This window comes from Notamacropus eugenii, chromosome 6 (genome assembly GCF_028372415.1).
Source record: "Notamacropus eugenii isolate mMacEug1 chromosome 6, mMacEug1.pri_v2, whole genome shotgun sequence".
NCBI lineage: Eukaryota > Metazoa > Chordata > Mammalia > Diprotodontia > Macropodidae > Notamacropus > Notamacropus eugenii.
This window is the reverse complement of record NC_092877.1, coordinates 18313896-18332752: the sequence shown is the minus strand read 5'-3', so window position 1 is coordinate 18332752 and position 18857 is coordinate 18313896. Positions and strand designations below refer to the sequence as shown.

The 18857-nt window shown below is 42.5% G+C and overlaps 1 protein-coding gene across 1 annotated transcript in view; it reads left to right on the top strand.

Moving 5' to 3' along the window:
• The window catches only part of DEPDC7 (DEP domain containing 7), a 29077-nt gene extending 10220 nt beyond the window's left edge, over positions 1–18857 (top strand). The window contains exons 2-9 of the mRNA XM_072619227.1: positions 2101–2494; positions 3203–3333; positions 4076–4265; positions 10927–11138; positions 15832–15974; positions 16116–16241; positions 16325–16403; positions 18519–18857. Coding sequence (XP_072475328.1) covers positions 2101–2494; positions 3203–3333; positions 4076–4265; positions 10927–11138; positions 15832–15974; positions 16116–16241; positions 16325–16403; positions 18519–18733 — 1490 coding nt within the window. The 3' untranslated portion in view covers positions 18734–18857. The remainder of the gene's footprint in view (positions 1–2100; positions 2495–3202; positions 3334–4075; positions 4266–10926; positions 11139–15831; positions 15975–16115; positions 16242–16324; positions 16404–18518) is intronic.

The window sequence follows — 18857 nt, the reverse complement described above, 5'->3', positions numbered from 1 at the left end:
TGTCTGAAAGTCAAATTTTCTATTCAGCTCTGGGCTTTTCATCAAGAATGCTTGAAAGTCCTCTATTTCATTTAATGATCATTTTTTCCTCTGATGTATTATACTCAGTTTTTCTGGGTAGGTGATTCTAGGTTTTAATCCCAGTTCCTTTGACTTCTGGAATATCATATTCCAAGCCCTTTGATCCCTTAATGCAGAAGCTGCTAGATCTTGTGTTATCCTGATTGTATTTCCACAATACTTGAATTGTTTCTTTCTAACTGCTTGCAATATTTTCCCCTTGATTTAGGAACTCTGGAATTTGGCTACAGTAATCCTAGGAGTTTCTCTTTTCGGATCTCTTTCAGGAGGCGATTGGTGGATTCTTTCAATATTTATTTTACCCTCTGGTTCTAGAATCTCAGGGCAGTTTTCCTTGATAATTTCATGAAAGATGATGTCTAGGCTCTTTTTTTGATCAAGGCTTTCAGGTAGTCCCATAATTTTTAAATTGTCTCTCCTGGATCTATTTTCCAGGTCAGTTGTTTTTTCAATGAGATATTTCACATTATCCTCTATTTTTTCATTCTTTTGGTTTTGTTTTGTGATTTCTTGGTTTCTCATAAAGTCATTAGCCTCCATCTGCTCCATTCTAATCTTTAAAGAGCTGTTTTCTTCAGTGAGCTTTTGAACCTCTTTTCCCATTTGGCTAATTCTGCTTTTTAAAGCATTCTTCTCCTCATTGACTCTTTTCATCTCTTTTGCCAAGTAAGGTAGCCTATTTTTGAAAGTGTTATTTTCTTCAGCATTTTTTGGGGTCTCCTTTAGCAAGCTGTTGACTCGCTTCTCATGATTTTCTTGCATCTCTCTCATTTCTCTTCCCAGTCTTTCCTCCACCTCTCTTACTTGATTTTCAAAATCCTTTTTGAGCTCTTCCATGGCCTGAGACCATGAATATTTATTTTGGAGGTTTTGGATGCAGATGCAGAAATCTTGACTTCTATGTCTTCCTTTGATGGTATGTATTGTTCTTCCTCATCCAAAAGTTTGAAAGAAAATACCTGTTTACCAAGAACATAGCCTTCTGTAATCTTATTTTTATTCCCTTTTTTGGGCACTTTCCCAGCCAGTTACTTGACTTTTGAGTTCTTTGTCAAGAAGAGGGTATACTCTGGGGACCTGTAAGTTCTCAGTTCTTCCGAGGTGGCACAATCAAGGGAGAGGAGTTTACTCCTCTCCTGGCCTATGTTCTGGTCTGAAAGCAATCACAAGCACTCTCTTCTGCCCAGGATCTGCCAGTAAGGTTGCCTCTCCAGAACCACCCCCAGCTGCATTGCCAGCACTCTTCCTCAACCTGGAGAGCCACTCAGGGCTGAGATCTAGATCAGCTGCTCAATTCCCCCAGGGATTTTAGGCCAAGGGCTCCAAAAATGGCTGCTGCTGTTGCAATGGCTGCTGCTGGCAGGGTCAGACCAAGTTCCCTTCTCATCCAGGTGAAAGAGCTTTCTCACTGACCTTTGAAGCTGTCTCTGGTATTTGTTGGTTGAGGGATCTGGGAGATTCTGCCCCCTGAGGCCTTCTCTGGTCCTGTCCGTGCTTTGCTCCACACCCAGTGTGATAGACCTTTCTTGTCAGCCTTCCAGGCTATCTTGGGCTGGAAATCTCTTTCACTCTGTCATTTTGTGGCTTCTGCTGCTCTAGAATTTGTTTAGTTCATTTTTTACAGGTATTTTATGGCTATGGCAAGGAGCTTCTACAGGTCCATCCTTCTAGTCCGAGTCCAAGTTTTACAGAACAAATCCTTTTATTAAGGGGATTTATTCTGTGAAGTTTTTATTCAGTCAAAGGGCCACATATGAGGACCTAGAGGGCTACAGGTTCCCCACCTGTGACCAGCGTAGTACTAATTTTTACAGACAAATAAATGGAGATGCAGTGAAGTGACTTAACCAGGGTCTCCTAGCCTTTGGCAGATCTCATGGTTGTTCGGTGTTCTTTACACAATATTAGGTCCTCACCTTCCTTTCTGAAGACCAGACTAAGAACTAAACTGTCCTCACAACTGGGACCTGGCAGTTGTCCTTGTTTGAATCTTGGTTGCTGTGTTCTTTTCGCTGCCAGGTTTCAGCGTGGCACAGAAGCCTTTTGGGGCCACATATATTTGGAGCAGCATTATAAACACCCTTCAAACAGAAGTGGAAGTTAAGAAGCGAAGGCACCACTTAAAACGTCACGATGACTGCTTTGTCGGGTCGGATGCTGTGGATGTTGTCTTCTCTCATCTAATTCAGAATAAGTTTTTTGGAGATGTAGATATTCCTCGTGCCAAAGTTGTAAGAGTATGTCAAGCATTAATGGACTACAAAGTGTTTGAAGCAGTCCCGACCAAAGTCTTTGGAAGAGACAAACGGCCGGTGTTTGAAGACAGTAGCTGCAGCCTTTACAGGTTCACAGCTGTGCCTGACCAAGAGGACGTTCAGTCAGGGAAAGAGAACAGAGAGTGTTCACCTTCCAGGTTTGTGGCGAATTCCTCAGTCATTTGGGGTGGGGGGAGGGGGAGATAGATTTTATCTTTCTTTTTTTTTTAAAAAAAGGGTAATTGTCTTTTTGCTCCTTTTTATTAAAATCTTGGGTCTGTGACTGGTCTCTTAATACAAAGGACTCATTGGACTCTGTATTTAATAAGCATAATGTTTAGGGGAAAAAGTGTATGAAAAGTATTCAAAAAGTGAAGTTATTTTTCATAAAATGTGTTTGGCTTTGAAAGGGGTTTAAATTTTGCCTAAATTTGAATCTTCAGTAGAAATATGAAGTAGGGAGTCTTAAGTGTTTTAATGCTAAAATATAGGAGTGACAAATGTATTAGAGACTTTTTCATTGAATCATATCGTTTATCCCTGTAGCTTCCAGAGCAACCAGTTTGAGAACTAAGAGGCCAAAGAGAGAACTTGGGAGGCAGTTTAAGGGAGAAGCGCCCTTTCTCTGGGGTATTTAGAAGATGCTCAGCCCCGGCTCAGTCATGGTAGTTCAGAAATGAGGCTAATGAGCTTGGGGCCATTACCTATTCCACCATGGTTGTACTAGAAGCTGACAGTTCAGTTCTCAAATGAATTAAGAACAAAGAAGACCAGTAAGCAGAGTTATAGTGCAGCTTGTACAAGTGAGGAAGATGGTTGTATTCAGTTTGTAAATACTGATTTCTGATTAGATCTCTTGCTTTAAGGTGCGAGAAGACACCATTATTTAATTCACCTGCTTTGAAATCCACAACTTTAGAGGATCTGTGGGAGAATCTAAGTTTAAAGCCTGCAAACTCTCCTCGTGTCAATATCTCCACAAACTTGTCTCCTCAAGGTAAGCTAAGCTGACACCTGCTAAGAAATGGAAACTGTCTTTAAATGGGATTAGAGTTTTTTGTTCGTTATGAATGTCATCTGTTTGATATTTTCCTCATCTTTTATGAGAAGCAGCTCAGAGGGAACATTGTGTTGAAGTTGTCTCTTTAAAGCCTAAATCAGGGAAGCCATTGTTGAAGAATACTGGCTGGCAGAGGCAAAACGGAAGTCTGCTTTGCACGCATCTTTGTTGGTTATTATAACTTAAATGCTTTCCCAAACGTAAATATTTTCTTTTCAGATTCTAATAGGTGTAAGATCAGCCCTATCCCCGCATTTAGATTCTTGTTCTCTGGTGTACTAGTTCACTTGTGGGTCAGTGGAATGCAGCAGAATGACTTTTCCTCCCTGTAGCAGAGTTGTAGAAACCCTGAGTGCAGTGATCTGCAGCCAGTAGTTCAGAGCTATTTTTTAGTTTCAATGAATCATTCTTTCTTCCAAAGTTCTTATTAACATGAGTTATGTGACTTGATCTCTTATCTGACAGATTGGACAAATGGAATTCTTTACATTCTTTGTACAGTAGAAGCAAAGTCTATTCTCCTACACGCTCAACAAACCATTGATTGTTCCCCTTATAGGAAGAGAGCATTTTGTAAAGTTTATATATCCTTTTATGGATACTGACATATCTGCCAATTGAGTATTGTGGTGACCATTTGCATTAGTAATCATTGGTTGTTGCTTTTTTCCCTGTGTAGTTATTAATGAAGTATGGCGAGAAGAAACCATTGGGCGCCTGCTGCAGCTTATAGACCTCCCGCTCCTTGATTCCTTGCTTCAGCCTCAAGAGATGGCGCCTAAGGTCCCTCACCCTAAGACACAATCAGACTTGTTCCACACCAGTCACTATTTGGACCGAGGGGTTCTCAAGGCCTATAGTGACTCACAGTATGTAGAAATGTTGATGATTTTCAGAGTTTTTGTAAGTCATACATAGAATTTCCACATAGTTAGCAGTGTATCACTCCTTTGCATAGTGACAGGTCATTGGGCCATATGTCTAATTTGATTTCCTCGCATTGTTACCAAATTGCTTCATGACTTCAGGTAACTAATACTCAGAGTTCTAAGTTTCCCAGAGTTCTTTCTGATTTCTGTTCCATGTATAAATAATTCCCTAATTAAGCAAAGAAAGTTGTCTTTGGCCATCCATCCTCATCTCTTACCACAGAGGTCAATCTGGGCTGTTCTGGGCTCTGAGCAGCCTCCAACAATGTGATATTCTGAAGGCAATGAACTACATTGGCTGAATTTTTTTTTAAAATTTATTTATTTAACTTTTAACATTCATTTTCACAAAATTTTGGGTTCCAAATTTTCTCCCCATTTGTCCCCTCCCTCCACCCCAAGCCACCGAGCATTCTGATTGCCCCTATCACCAATCTGCCCTCTCTTCTATCATCCCTCCCTTCCCTTGTCCCCATCTTCTCTTTTGTCCTGTAGGGCCAGATAACTTTCTGTACCTCATTACCTGTGTTTCTTATTTCTTAGTGGCAAGAACAGTACTCGACAGTTGTTCCTAAAACTTTGAGTTCCAACTTCTCTTCATCCCTCCCTCCCCACCCATTCCCTTTGGGAGGCAAGCAATTCAATATAGGCCATATCTGTGTAGTTTTGGAAATGACTTCCATGATAGTTGTGTTGTGTAAGACTAACTATAATTCCCTCCATCCTATCCTGCCCCCCATTGCTTCTATTCTCTCTTTTGATGCTGTCCCTCCCCAAGAGTGTTGACTTCAAATTGCTCCCTCCTCCCGTTGCCCTCCCTTCCATCATCCCCCCCACCCTGCTTATCCCCTTCTCCTCCACTTTCCTGTATTGTAAGATAGGTTTTCATACCAAAATGAGCGTGCATTTTATTCTTTCCTTTAGTCAAATGTGATGAGAGTAAACTTCATGTTTTTCTCTCACCTCCGCTCTTTTTCCCTCCACTAAAAAGTCTTTTGCTTGCCTCTTTTATGAGAGATAATTTACCCCATTCCATTTCTCCCTTTCTCCTCCCAATATATTTCTCTCTCACTGCTTAATTTCATTTTTTTAAGATATGATCCCATCCTATTCAATTCAGTGTGTGTGTGTGTGTGTGTGTGTGTGTGTGTGTGTGTGTGTGTGTGTGTGTGTGTGTGTGTGTGTGTGTGTGTGTGTGTAATCCCACCAACTACCCAGATACTGAAAAGTTTCAAGATTGTCTTTCCATGTAGGAATGTAAACAGTTCAATCTTAGTAAGTCCCTTATGACTTCTCTTTGCTATTTACCTTTTCATGCTTCTCTTCATTCTTGTGTTTGAAAGTCAAATTTTATTTTCAGCTCTTGTCTTTTCATCAAGAATGCTTGAAAGTCCTCTATTTCATTGAAAGGCCATTTTTTCCCCTGAAGTATTATACTCAGTTTTGCTGGGTAGGTGATTCTTGGTTTTAGTCCTAGTTCCTTTGACTTCTGGAATATCATATTCCATGCCCTTAGATCCCTTAATGTAGAAGCTGCTAGATCTTGTGTTATCCTGATTGTATTTCTACAATACTTGAATTGTTTCTTTCTAGCTGCTTGCAATATTTTCTCCTTGACCTGGGAACTCTGGAATTTGGCCACAATGTTCCTAGGAGTGTCTCTTTTTGGATCTCTTTCAGGAGGTGATTGGTGGATTCTTTCAATATTTATTTTGCCCCGTGGTTCTAGAATCTCAGGTCAGTTTTCCTTGATAATTTCATGAAAGATGATGTCTAGGCTCTTTTTTTGATCAAGGCTCTCAGGTAGTCCCATAATTTTTAAATTGTCTCTCCTGGATCTATTTTCCAGGTCAGTTGTTTTTCCAATGAGATATTTCACATTATCTTCCATTTTTTCATTCTTTTGGTTTTGTTTTGTGATTTCTTGGTTTCTCATAAAGTCATTAGCCTCCATCTGTTCCATTCTAATTTTGAAAGAACTATTTTCTTCAGTGAGTTTTTGAACCTCCTTTTCCATTTGGCTAATTCTGCTTTTGAAAGCATTCTTCTCCTCATTGGCTTTTTGAACCTCTTTTGCCAATTGAGTTAGCCTATTTTTTTTTATTTATTTTTATTTTTTAATGTTTAACAATCACTGCCATACAATTGTGATTTTATCCCCCCCACCTACCCCCCACTCTCCCCCTCCCTCCCCACGACTGCATACAATTCTGTATAGATTCTACATATACTTTCCTATTGAGTATATTTTCACTATAGTCATGCTATGTAGTCAGACTAAGATAAATGAAAGAAATCGTATAACAAATCAGAACATGATACACAAACACATACACATACACAAACATGATCTGTTACATTATGTGAGTGACTTCCATATTTCTCTCTCTGAGTGTGGAAGGCATTTTGCCTTGAGAACCACCATTGGGATTTATTTATTTATTTTTTTGGTAAGAAGTTCTTGTGTTATTACAAAAATCTAGGTCTACCAGAAAAAACTCTCACACACTGTGGTCGTTGCTGTGCATAAAGTTCTCCTGGTTCTGAGTTAGCCTATTTTTCAAGGTGTTATTTTCTTCAGCATTTTTTTGGGTCTCCTTTAGCAAGGTGTTGAGCTGCTTTTCATGCTTTTCTTGCATCTCTCTCATTTCTCTTCCCAGTTTTTCCTCCACCTCTCTAACTTGATTTTCAAAATCCTTTTTGAGCTCTTCCATGGCCTGAGTCCATGGAATATTTCTTTTGGATGTTTGGGATACATAAGCCTTGACTTCTGTGTCTTCCCCTGATGGTAAGCATTGTTCTTCCTCATCAGAAAGGAAGGGAGGAGATATCTGTTCACCAAGAAAGTAACCTTCTGTGGTCTTACTTCCCCCCCTCCCCTTTTCTGGGCATTTTCCCAGCCAGTTAGTTAACTTCTGAGTGTCCTTTCCACACCCACCTCACCTCCAGATCCACCCAGCCAGTAATTGGGGTCTGAGATTCAAATGCTGCTTCCCAGCCTCAAGGCTTTCGGCAGGGGCAGGGCTGCTATTCAGTGTGAGATTAAGTTCAGGTGCTCAGGTCAGGGCAGGGCCACCATACGGGGCTCAGTTCCCTCAGGGGGTTTATGGGGAGATCTTCAACAGTGGATCCAGGCTCCTTCCTGCTTTGGGAGCCCTTGTATGCTGCTGCCTCTGCTGCTGCCTCCCGAGGGGGCCTGAGTTATGGGGACACCCCACTCCCTTCTTGTCCAGCCAAAAAGACCCTGTCACTGACCTTTGGCACCTGTGGGTGGAGGGACCTGTGCGGCCGCTGGAGATTCTGTCCCTGAAGCCTGCTCGGATCTGCTCCCCTCAGTGCTGCGCGGCTAAGGCAGGGCTGGGCTCTGCTCCAGGTCCAGGTGCACGACAAACCTTTCGCGTCGGTTTTTCAGAGCTTTCTGGAACAGAAATCTCCTCCATTCTGTTGTTCTGTGGCTTCTGCTGCCCCAGAATTTGTTGGGAGTTCTTCTTTACAGGTATTTTATGGGCTGTGGGTTTGGAGCTAGCATATGTATGTCTTTCTACTCCACCATCTTGGCTCCTCCCATTTGGCTGAATTTTTTAAAAATTATTTCTACAGTTGCAGTTCAGTTTTATCAAGATTCTTAAAGTAAGACTTGAACTAAGAGAATTTCATAAATTCCTAACAGGTTTGACATTTTATTTACCTTCTATTTCTGTTATTTCTTACCTTCTATTTCTGTTATTTTGAATAATAACTTGACAATTAAATTAAAAAAAAAAACCCTCTACCTAGAGTGCCTCTCTTAGCAAAAATAAGAGACCACAAATTGTAACATGAACTCTAGAAAGAAGCAGCCTGAGACTGTGGAAGGAATGCTGAACTTGGACTCAGTGTCAGGAAAATAGTCATAGCTCTAGATTTTGTGGTTACTGTGTGTAACCTTGGGTATTTTATCTCACCTTTTGTGGCCTCAGTTTCCTCATCTGTAAAACGAGAAAGTTAGCTTATGACTCGTAAGGTCCTTTCCAGCTGCAGAACGTTGGGAGTTTATTTGTGTTGCCATCTCTTAGCATAGGTAGAAGTATCTCAATCTCGTCTAAAGGCCTTGTCTGTTCTGTGAGCTTCTTCAGGATCTCAGGCAGCTGCATGCTATAGACACTTGCAGAGCATGGGCCTGTCATCGGTCACATTACTGGTCCTTATTGCAATGTGGCCTCATCAATTTTTCCAGTCCCACAACCCTCTGTGAAACGCTCCAAGCACTGACCTGCTGTTTCTCATGCTTTTCTGCTTGTTTATGTTGAGTGTCCATCTCTCCACTGCTCCTTGGGTCACCAGCAGTTTGGATTCTTTGGAGGTTGTGATACAGCATCACCAGAAAAATACTGGCTTTAGGGAATAAGTTGGCATTATGAAATCATTGCACAATTTCTCAAAGTCCTTCTAGCTTGCCCTTCTCCTCCTTTTGATTTTGGTGTCTCTCTGAGACGGATGTTCTGGTGGAGCAGCCCAGCAAGCTCTGTGCAGAACCTCAAGCATTCTTCATCCACTTGTTTTTCTGTGTGGATAGTTTGGAGCAGTGGTTATTAAAAACCTAATTTCGGAGGCTTTGTAGGGTTCCAGGGATCATTTGCTGGACCCTGAGGGGCAGAGAATCTCTTTCCATTTGTGTTCAGACATTTTCCATGACACTGGTCTGGGCCTTGGTTAAGTGTCTAAGCCTTGGTTTGCTTTGTATTGGCATTAATATCCAGGGGATCATTCAGCATAGTGGTTACTTACCAGATGCTTGTGCTACGTTTTTAGTAGCTAAAAACCACAATGGGATCTCCAGTCTTTTGTCCTTTTCAGCCAGCTGTGGACCCAATAGGATCTCAAGTGTAGAGCTGGAAAGGATCATTGAGGTAATCTCTGCAATCTCATCTGATCCCCTCTGGTGGTAGATAAGGAAGTGGAGTGACTTGTCCCTGTGCTCTTCTGTCCAGTGTTGAGAAGACTCTCTGTTTCTCTCCTCTTCATTGGGATATGCCTGAGTTCCTGATATCTGGAATGTTCTTTTAAGTTCTTAGAGTTGTTAATGTAGGCCTGTGGTCATTAGCTGTTGGTGTCTTCTTGATTTCTTGTTTGGATGAATGCTGGCCATGGTTTTCTCCAGGCAGCCTCTCAGTGCCCCTCACAGCCTCTAGTTAGGGGATCCGGTGTGCTTCCTTCCTCTTCCTTGATATTTCTGCTTCCTCAGGCTGCTCAGAAGGTAGCATCCTGCTCCCCCAACTATGGTGGGTCCATTGTCATGGATGAACAGATGTTTGTTATAGAGATGTTGACAGAGCTCCCTTATTATCAGTATTTTGCCCTCTCATATTTTTGAATGCTTATCTGGTTTAGCCAGACACCTGGCCACCTTTCCTGCAAACTTGCTTCACTCCACCATTGCTTCCTTTTCTCATCTCTAACTGTCCCCTTCTGTAAATTCTTTTGGTGGCTTTAGATGCTGCCCCGTCTGCTTAGCTCAGGCAGTTCTTGGGCTTGGTCCTCATCCTCATGGCAAACTTTATTTGAACTTGCATAGAAGGGTTCAGTGATAGTCTTTCTCGGTATCTTTTTTTAAAAATTCGTTTCCCCATTTGAGGGGAAAGAGGCATGACTAGCTCGTTGAAGCTTGGTTACAACTGTTTAAACTGCACACTGTACCCTTTTAACGTGGTGGGTTTTAGTGGCAGAGCAGTGCGGTCAGAAGGGATGCCCCCATTGCCCTCCCTGATGCCTGGTGCCTTCTCACTCTCTTCTTGATCAAGTATTCAGAACATAAAACCGTTTTTGATCATGTTCCCCTATGTTTACCTTTTGTATTGCTGTTTAATTTGGGAGGTCCTATAGAGTTCTTCACAGATTTAGTCTTCATAGTTCATTCACTTTTCTCCTTTTTTATGACAGATGAAGCTAATATTTAAGCCACGTTTATCTTCAGGGTAGATTTTTTTGCTTGTTTTCATAAGTACTGCAAAGTAAAGTGACCAAATGTCCTATAAAGTGCCTGCTGCTGCTTGAAAGTGATAAAGCTATCTCTTTATGTGCCTTTCCGAGAACCTGTGACCTTCCTTCCATTGAGCTGTCTCTTCTTCATTTTCTGACTTCAGTCATAGTAAGACTATCAGTATTAATGAGTAGGAGGATCGCGCGTCTTCTCTAGGGTGTTGCCTTAGATCTCACACTTGGAGGACCCTCAGTGAAAACGTTTCTTGAGAAGGTCAGAATGGTGCAGTTCCTGGCACCCTTTGTGGGTTTTTAGCCTCTTTGCTGACATTCTTATAGAAGGGGGAGAGAGGGTGGCAGCCAAGGACCGAGGCCCCTTTGCATTTTTCTTTGGCTGTCTGGCAGTGCACCATCCAAGGATTTATTACTCGGTGGCATGCTGTTAGTGGTAAACCTCTCTGAACTTGGCCAGCCTGGTTCCCAGACAGCAGCCACAATCTGCATCAGGAGCAAATGCCCATCCTTCCAGCAAAAGCCTGAGCTCCACTGGAGTAACATCCCCACCATGAGGAGGTCTCAGGAGGAAAAAAACCCTCATGTGCGTACTTACTCTTGTAGTTTTTAACAATCTCTGCTTTTCTAGGGAGGATGAATGGCTCTCTGCAGCGACAGACTGCTTAGAATACCTTCCAGACCAGATGGTGGTGGAGCTAAGCAGGAATTTTCCTGAGCTACCAGACAAAGGAGATGTGTGGAAAGCACTCTTATTTGATGCCATTAGTAAATACTACAACACGAGGGAACCTCTGTTAAACCACTTATTTGAAATCCACACGGGGATTGCAGAACTCCTCGGTAAGAAACTTGATCGTCCTTGGATTTTGGTCTTTTACAGGAGAAAAAACTCAATTTCTGGATGAATGCTTTTTACTTAAAACAAACTCTAAAGCTGACAAGATAATATAGACCAAAGTCAGCTTAGAAAACAGTCCGGTAAAATTCCTATGTTTCAGTAACATGTAGCTCCTATAAATTTTGGTTACTGAATTAGGGGAGATTCACACTAACCTTGGTGATATTCACCAGTGGTGCAGTGGATAGAGCACCAGCGCAGGAGTCAGGAGGCCCTGAGTTCAAATCTCGCTTCAGACACTTGACACTCACTAGCTGTGTGACCTTGGGCAAATCACTTAACTGCAGTTGCCTCATCCTGGGTCATCTCCAGTCATCCTGATGAATATCTGGTCACTGAATTCAGATGGCTCTGGAGGAGAAGTGAGACTGGTGACCTACACAGCCCTCCCTCACTCAGAACAAAGTCAAGTGCAAGTCACGTCATTATTTCTCTGATGGCATGGTCTTCTTTGGCAACAAAGGATGAACACACACACAATGAAGCAGATACAACAGCACTGGCTTAGTCCACAGTGGTGACTTTGAGGTCTAGTTTTGAGGTCTAGACTAGGAGGCTGGCTAGATCTCTTCTCTGGGCACCATTCATTCTGTGGTTTTGAACATACAACATTCTTATGGATAATGGATTTAGGCAGTGTATTTAAGCAGGGAAAGAGGGTTACACAGAAATCAGGAGATCCTGGAATCTTACCTGTTACTGTGTGGCATGAGATAAGTCATTTGGTGTTTATAAACCTCAGGTTCCTTATCAGTAAATCTGGCGAGATTTACTGGCATCCAGTAAATAATAATATCTCAACACAGTTGTTATGATACTTTTGTTAAGTCTTATAGTACTTTTGTAAAACTGTAAAAATAGTGCTGTATGAAGGTGAACAATTATTTATACGATACAAGATATTTCAGACTATCTAAAGGTAGTATCCACTCCCCCCCCAAAAAAAACCAAATCCAAGCATTTAAATAACGTAAAAATGACAAGCTCCAAATTATTCATAGTTCATTTTTTAAAGGTATGTATTTAATAACCAAAAAAATCCCGTTTGCTTTTATGTTTTGCAGCTGAGCTTTTTCTTTTGGAATGTTGCCAGTGCTTCTAATTGGTACAGGGCATTTATGTGTTGTTGGTCACATTTGCCTAAGTTTGGGTGATGTGACACTCACCATCTGGCTTTCCCTCCTTGAGTGCTGCTGGATGGAGTAATCGAGATTGAACTCTTCTGCAAGACAATGTTTTCTCTCCTCCCAAAGTAATTCTGTAGCTTCCCACCTTCTGTCCCTCCAGCCTCCCTGACCCTGAGCTGGAGCCCCTCCTCCCCTTGGCTATCTTGGCCCTAATCTTCCTTTCTTCCAGTTCAGTCCTTGAAGAGGTGGTGGTTCTCTGCATCAAAGACAGTGACCCCCCGGACCCAATGGCTTCTGGCCTCCTGCAGCCCCAGCTTCCCTTCCCTCTTAAAAGACAAGAGCCTCCTGATTCTGCCCTTTCCCTCAGGCTGTCCTCCCTTTCACAGTGACAGTGGAACTCAGGGCAAGTGGCCCAGCTGTATCTCCTCCTGCTGTCGCACCCTTCTGTCCTTATCCCTCTCCCCAGTGTTCTCCTCACCCCCTTGACCTCTCTGTCACCTTTGTCACTGTCTTCCCAAGCTTCACTCTGACATCACCCACGCCCTCCTGAATTTAAAAACATTTTTTTAATGTAAACATGAACCCTGCAGCAGAACACAAAAGAAAGTTCAATATAAAACCTACATCTTACTTTCCTACAGCTTCTTAAAAGTCTATGAGGAATTCCCCATGTTCCTTTCAAACTCATCCTGCGTGTTCGTGCTCTCTTATGTGCATTTTTAAAAATGGTACCGTGGCCTTCATTTTTGGCATCATGACTACTAACCCTGTCTCCCTTGGCCACTTCCCTCAATTAAAAATGTAGGACAGAAAGGGAAAAAAACACAACAAAATCTGTAACAGCCAAGTGAATCCACACCATGGCAGCCATGGCCAAAAATGTGTCTCTGGACCTCTTTGCTGTTGGACATTTCTGACTGGACATCCTGGAGGCATCCCAACCCTAGATCCCATTCCCATCCCCACCTTATCCCCCTTTTCCTGCAAAGTTCTTTATTTCTATGGAGGCAGCCCCATCCTCCAGTTGCCCAAGAACTCATCCTCTCCTCATTTCTTGGCAATTAGTTGTCAAATCTGGTTGCTTCTTTCTCAAGGCTACCTCTCCCCTTACAAAATGACCATCCTAGCCCAGGGTTCTTCCCAATTCCAGGACATGTGAAACACAGCCGCCAGAGGGATTTTTGTAAGTATGAGCCCAGCCATCTTGTTCCTTACTCTGGCCTTCCTTTGTAGCCTTTTTATACATCACTCCCCTTCCTACATGCCGTGATCCAGCCAAAATTGCCCCTGGCTAACCTTCCCTGCACAACCCTCCATCTCTGCACTTTGCACCACATCTCCTCCCCGTTGGATGGCATGCCCTCCCTCTGCCTCCTAGAACCCCTAACTTCCTTCCAAATTCAGTTCAAACACCACCTTCCTCAAAAAGCTTTTCCTATTTCCAACCCCCAGAACCCTAAGGCTGCTAGTGCTTTTTGCTAAAAATTTATTTTAGGTTTATTTCATATGTTTTAATATGTAAATGCTGTATCTCCTGAGAAAAAAATATAAAGTCTGTACAAGGGCAGGGAATTATTTCCCTTTTGTCTTTGTATTTTCAGTGTCTATCAGTACCTAGCACATAGTAGGTGCTTAATAAATGATTCTTAATGATTAAATGATGACACTTTCGGTAACTTAAAGGTTTTCTTTTTTCTCTTGAGGGAGAAATATCTAGCATGATGAAATTCCTAATCACAACAAATGCTTTTAAAAACCTGATAAAAGCTAAATAGATGTAACTTTAGTAGTGGTAAGTTTTCCCCTGGCACAAATCATTATTCTTCAGACTTTACCTTTATTATACATATGCATGCTTTCATTTTGCATCATTTGCTTTCAGAATATAGTTGTAGTTTTCTGCAACAATTATTTTCCAAAAGAAAACATAACAAAGTAATTATGTTTATACTGGGTATAGCTCAGGTGGACTAATCATTTTGTCATTGAAGCCAAAATTATGGGATCAGTCCCTACTTGGTTACAAGACCACAGATGATACCACTAACAGTGAACTGCAGGTTATAACCATGGAGTAATTGGAAGGAGGGACTGTTACAAATTTATTATTTCTTGGAAAAATAAATATATCCTTTATTGATGATAAATTAATAACTTTCTCTTCATATATTAAGTTTCCTCTGGTAGATTGGAAGAAATCTACCAGTTTAGATTTTAAGTTCTTTTTAAATTTTATTTAGATTAACTGGGAAAAATTGCTTAATCAGGCTCTCTGAGGGTTAGTACCACTGCCAGATCCACAGAATCATGCTACTTGGTCTTTATTTTTTTTTGTGGGGGTTGGTCAAGGAACCACAATTCTGTTGTCCTTGGTCCCATGGATATTCTCTTGAGGTGACTTACCCTTTTATCTTAGAGTTCCTTCAGCTGATTGGTAAGAAGCTGTAGAGACACGATGGATGTGAAACCTGTGGATTCACAAGTCAATCTAGCTTTATGCCCACAGAATGCTCACTGGCTGCATTCTCCAGCCAGCCCGCATACCAGAAGAGCCTAGTTCCTCAGCATGACCAGCTAAGAGCACATAGAGGACTTCCCCAGCCCATCCCCCTCAGAGGAGGAGGAGACTGAGAACACTAGTGCTTGGGCATTGGGAGGATTCTGTGAATATTTGCTAAATCAAGATGGACATGCTTCTAAGAGTGGAAGTGCCTTGGTCCTTTCTGCCACTCCATCTCTGGTCTTTTTTACTTCTCTCTCGCTCTCCCTCTCAGTAAGAAGTTAGACAGGTAAGCAGTATCAGAATGTCAAGTATAATAGGGAATAAAACTTAGTTTCACTGCACTCCTCTGCAGATTTAGAAGTGCTTTGCTTTGATAGGGTGGCAGCATGAGGGGACCAAGCCCCCTGAGTGTCAGTCACTGAGGGGCTGCAGCACCTGTCATTGTTGTGACCTGGGACAAATCATTTGGCCTGTTCGAGCCAGTTTGGTGTGTAGAGTGGAAGGAGCCTTGGTTCTGACTTCTAAGGATAATAACAACAACCAGTAATAGCCCCCATTTCCATTGGCGCTTACTCTGTGCCAGGCACTGTGCTCGGCTCCTTACCACAACTCTGGGTGGCAGGTGCTTTTATCATCCCCTTTTACAGATAGGACCTAGGTTCCAAGCCTGACTCTGGTGTTTACTGCTCACCTGACCTTGAATACGCTCCTTAACTTCTCGGACCCTCAGTTTCCTCTTCTGTAAAACTAGGGTGTTGGACTACATGGCCCCACAGGTCCCTTGTGCAGATCTTTGTTTAATATTACTCCCAGGTATGAGTGTGAGTGGGGGTGCTGTTGATCATAACTCCTGTAGAGAAAGACGTTTGTGCTCCATAAAGGAACTCCTTGTCGTTGAAGGCGTTGCTTTTTATGGGTAAGCGTAGTAGTTTCATTTAGAAGACAGCTTGGCTTTCTTGTCACCTTTCTGTGGTTTGTAAACCTAATTTTCTCCCTTGGTTAAAGTGAACGGGAAGACAGACAGAGCATTAGAAGCCACACAGCTCTGCCTGAAGCTGTTGGATTCTGGTAGGAGAGAGGAGTTTAGAAGACTGTTGTACTTGATGGCCGTTGCAGCACGTCCTTCCGAATTTAAGTTACAGAAAGAGGTAAGTCAAGGCAGTTGACGCTTCAGCGCCTGGACCTCCACCTTCTTGACCAAGTGAGAGGCAGGCAGCCTGTCAGTGAACATGAAGGTAAAGCCAGGAGGCACTAAACCTGTTCTCTCTGTGTGCTTTGGCTTTTTGCAGAGTGAAAATCGGATGGTTGTGAAAAGGGTGTTTTCTAAAGCGATTGTAAACAACAAAAATTTATCCAAAGGCAAAACAGACCTTTTGGTGCTGTTTTTAGTGGATCATCAAAAAGATGTTTTTAAGGTAAGCTCTGAAAGTGACTGGGGTGAGCTGAACCGTGACAGTGGAGATGAAAGGCTTGAATGCTTTCTGTTCTGTCTCTTAAGATCCCAGGAACACTGCACAAAATCGTCAGTGACAAACTCATGGCCATCCAGAGAGGAAGAGATCCAGATGGAGACACAGGTAACTTGGGGTGACTCTTGGTGGGGCATTACATGCTGAAACCCTCTGCCAAATGAAAATAACCTGCTGTGGGGAGGTATGCTTTCATTGACTTGTAAATCTCCAATATTTAATTAGTCAGCATTTATTGAACAACTTTTATGTGCCAGGCACTTCCCTCAAGGAGCTCACAATCAAATCGGAGAGACAGTGTGCAAATAAATGTGAACAAACAAGCTCCATGTAAGAATAAATAGGAAACAATTAACTGAGGGAAGGACTGGAATTAGTTGGGGTTGGGGAAGGTTTTCAGATGAAGGAGAGATTTTAGTTGGGACTTAGAGGTCAGGAGTCAGAACAGGGGAGGGAGAGCTTTCCAGGGACTGAGGACAGCCAGAGAGAGTAGCCAGAATTGGGAGATGGAGAGTCTTGTTCATGGACCAGCCAGGAGGCTAGTGTCACTGGATTAAAGAGTACATGTTGGGGATTGAGATATAAGAAGACTGGAGAGGTAGGAGGGGGCTAGGTATGAAGGGCTTTGAATGACAACTGGAGCATTTTGTGTTTGATCCTGGAGATAATAGGAAGCCACTGGAGTTTATAGAGTAAGGGGGTGACCTGGTCAGACTTGCTTTAGGAAAATCCCATTGGTTGCTGAATTAGGGGATAGAGTGGAGTGCAGAGAGATGAGGGAGGGAGGCAGATCCACCAGCAGCTATTGCACTCATCCAAGTGTGAAGTGATGAGGGTCTGCACCAGAGTTGGGGCAATGTCAGACAAGAAAAGAGGGCATCTTCAAGAGATGTTATAGAGGTGAAATCGATAGGCCTTGGCAACAGCTTGGATATTTTGGGGGGTGTGGGGTGAGAGTGAGGAATCTAGTATGACCCCTAGTTTGTGAGTCCAAGGGACCTGGAGGCAGATGGGTTTTCCTTTTACAGGAACAGGAGAGATGGGGGTGGGGGTGGGCACTTAAGGGGAAAAGTAATGAGTTCTGCTTCAGTTATACTGAGTTTAAGATGTCTACTAAAAATCCAGTTTTGAGATGTCTGAAAGGCAGTTGGAGGTCAGCAGAGAAATTGGGTCAGGCTAGGTAGAGGTGAGAGTCAGCCAAATCGATGGTCATTAAATACATGAGAGCTGATGAGATCACCCGCTGATGTAGTACAGAGGGAGAAGAGAAGAGGGCTCAGGACGAGTGTGGTCTAGATGGGGATCCAGCCAAGGAGAGGGAAGAGAACCTAGAGAGAAAAGTATCAGGAAGGAGAGGGTGATTCATGGCATCAGGCTGCCAAGAGGCCAAGGAGAATGAGGACTGAGAAAAGTTCATTGGATTTGGCTCTTGGAGATCATTGGCACTCTGGCAGTTTCGGTGAAGTACTAAGATTGGAAGCCAGATTATTAAGGGGTTAACAAGAGAGTGAGAGGAGAGAAAGTGGGGGCTCCTGTTGTAGGTGACCTTTTTGAGGAGGTTAGCCACAGAAGGTCTAAGAAATGGGATGAGAGCAGGGAGGGAAGGATCAAGAGAAGGCATTTTTTAGAGTGAGGGAGATATGGGCATGTTTGTGTAGGGAATCCAGTCAGCAGACAGGGAGAGACTGAAAATAACTGAAAGAGCTGGAAGGATAGGACCAGTCTATTGAAGGAGATGGGATGGAATGGGATAGTCTGAGCAGCAGGTAGACAGAGCCTTGGTGTGGAGTAAGGCCACCTCACCATGTGGGACAAGGGTAAAGGAGGAGATGGAACTGGAGGAGAAGGCACTGGACTGATCACAGATGAGGAATAGGGGACAAAGGGGAGCTTGTGGTGACTGATCCCAGTTTTGTCCGTCAAATATGACGGAAGGGGAGGGGGGAGGGAGAGCTGGAGCTGTGGGTGGTTTGAGGAGGGATAAAAAGGTTTAGAAGAGCCAGTGTGTAGAGTGTCCTGAGTTGAAAGGGCACAGCCCCACCCCCAAAAAGAGAAACAGCTCAAGGAGTTAGTAAATGAAGGTACAAGTTTAGGGTTTGATGACTGAAGCCTAATGAAATTGAGAGTTTACACAGTGTTTTATAAAATAGTGCCCAAATGGATAAAAAAAAAAAAAACCCCGAACATCTGAACTGTACTGAAAATTTCTCCCTTTTGTTTAAGGCTATTTTTTCTGCCAGAGACGTGAACAAAGTGAGTATTACAGCAGTGCCCAGAAAGCCACTAAAGAGGAGCTTTTGTCTTTGCTAAAAACAATTGATGAAGACTCAAAATTATCTGCCAAAGAAAAGAAGAAATTGCTGGGTCGGTTTTATGAGAGTCACCCAAATACCTTTGTTGAATATTTTGGAGATAGAGTTTCAAATATTTTTATATAATTTGTGTATATGAGAGTGATTGTGTATATCTGAAAATAAAATGTATGAGCTATATTGTGAGTTTTGAAGTGTTGCTTTTTTAAAATTGTGAAACTGTGATAAATAAAATATATTTACTTCTATA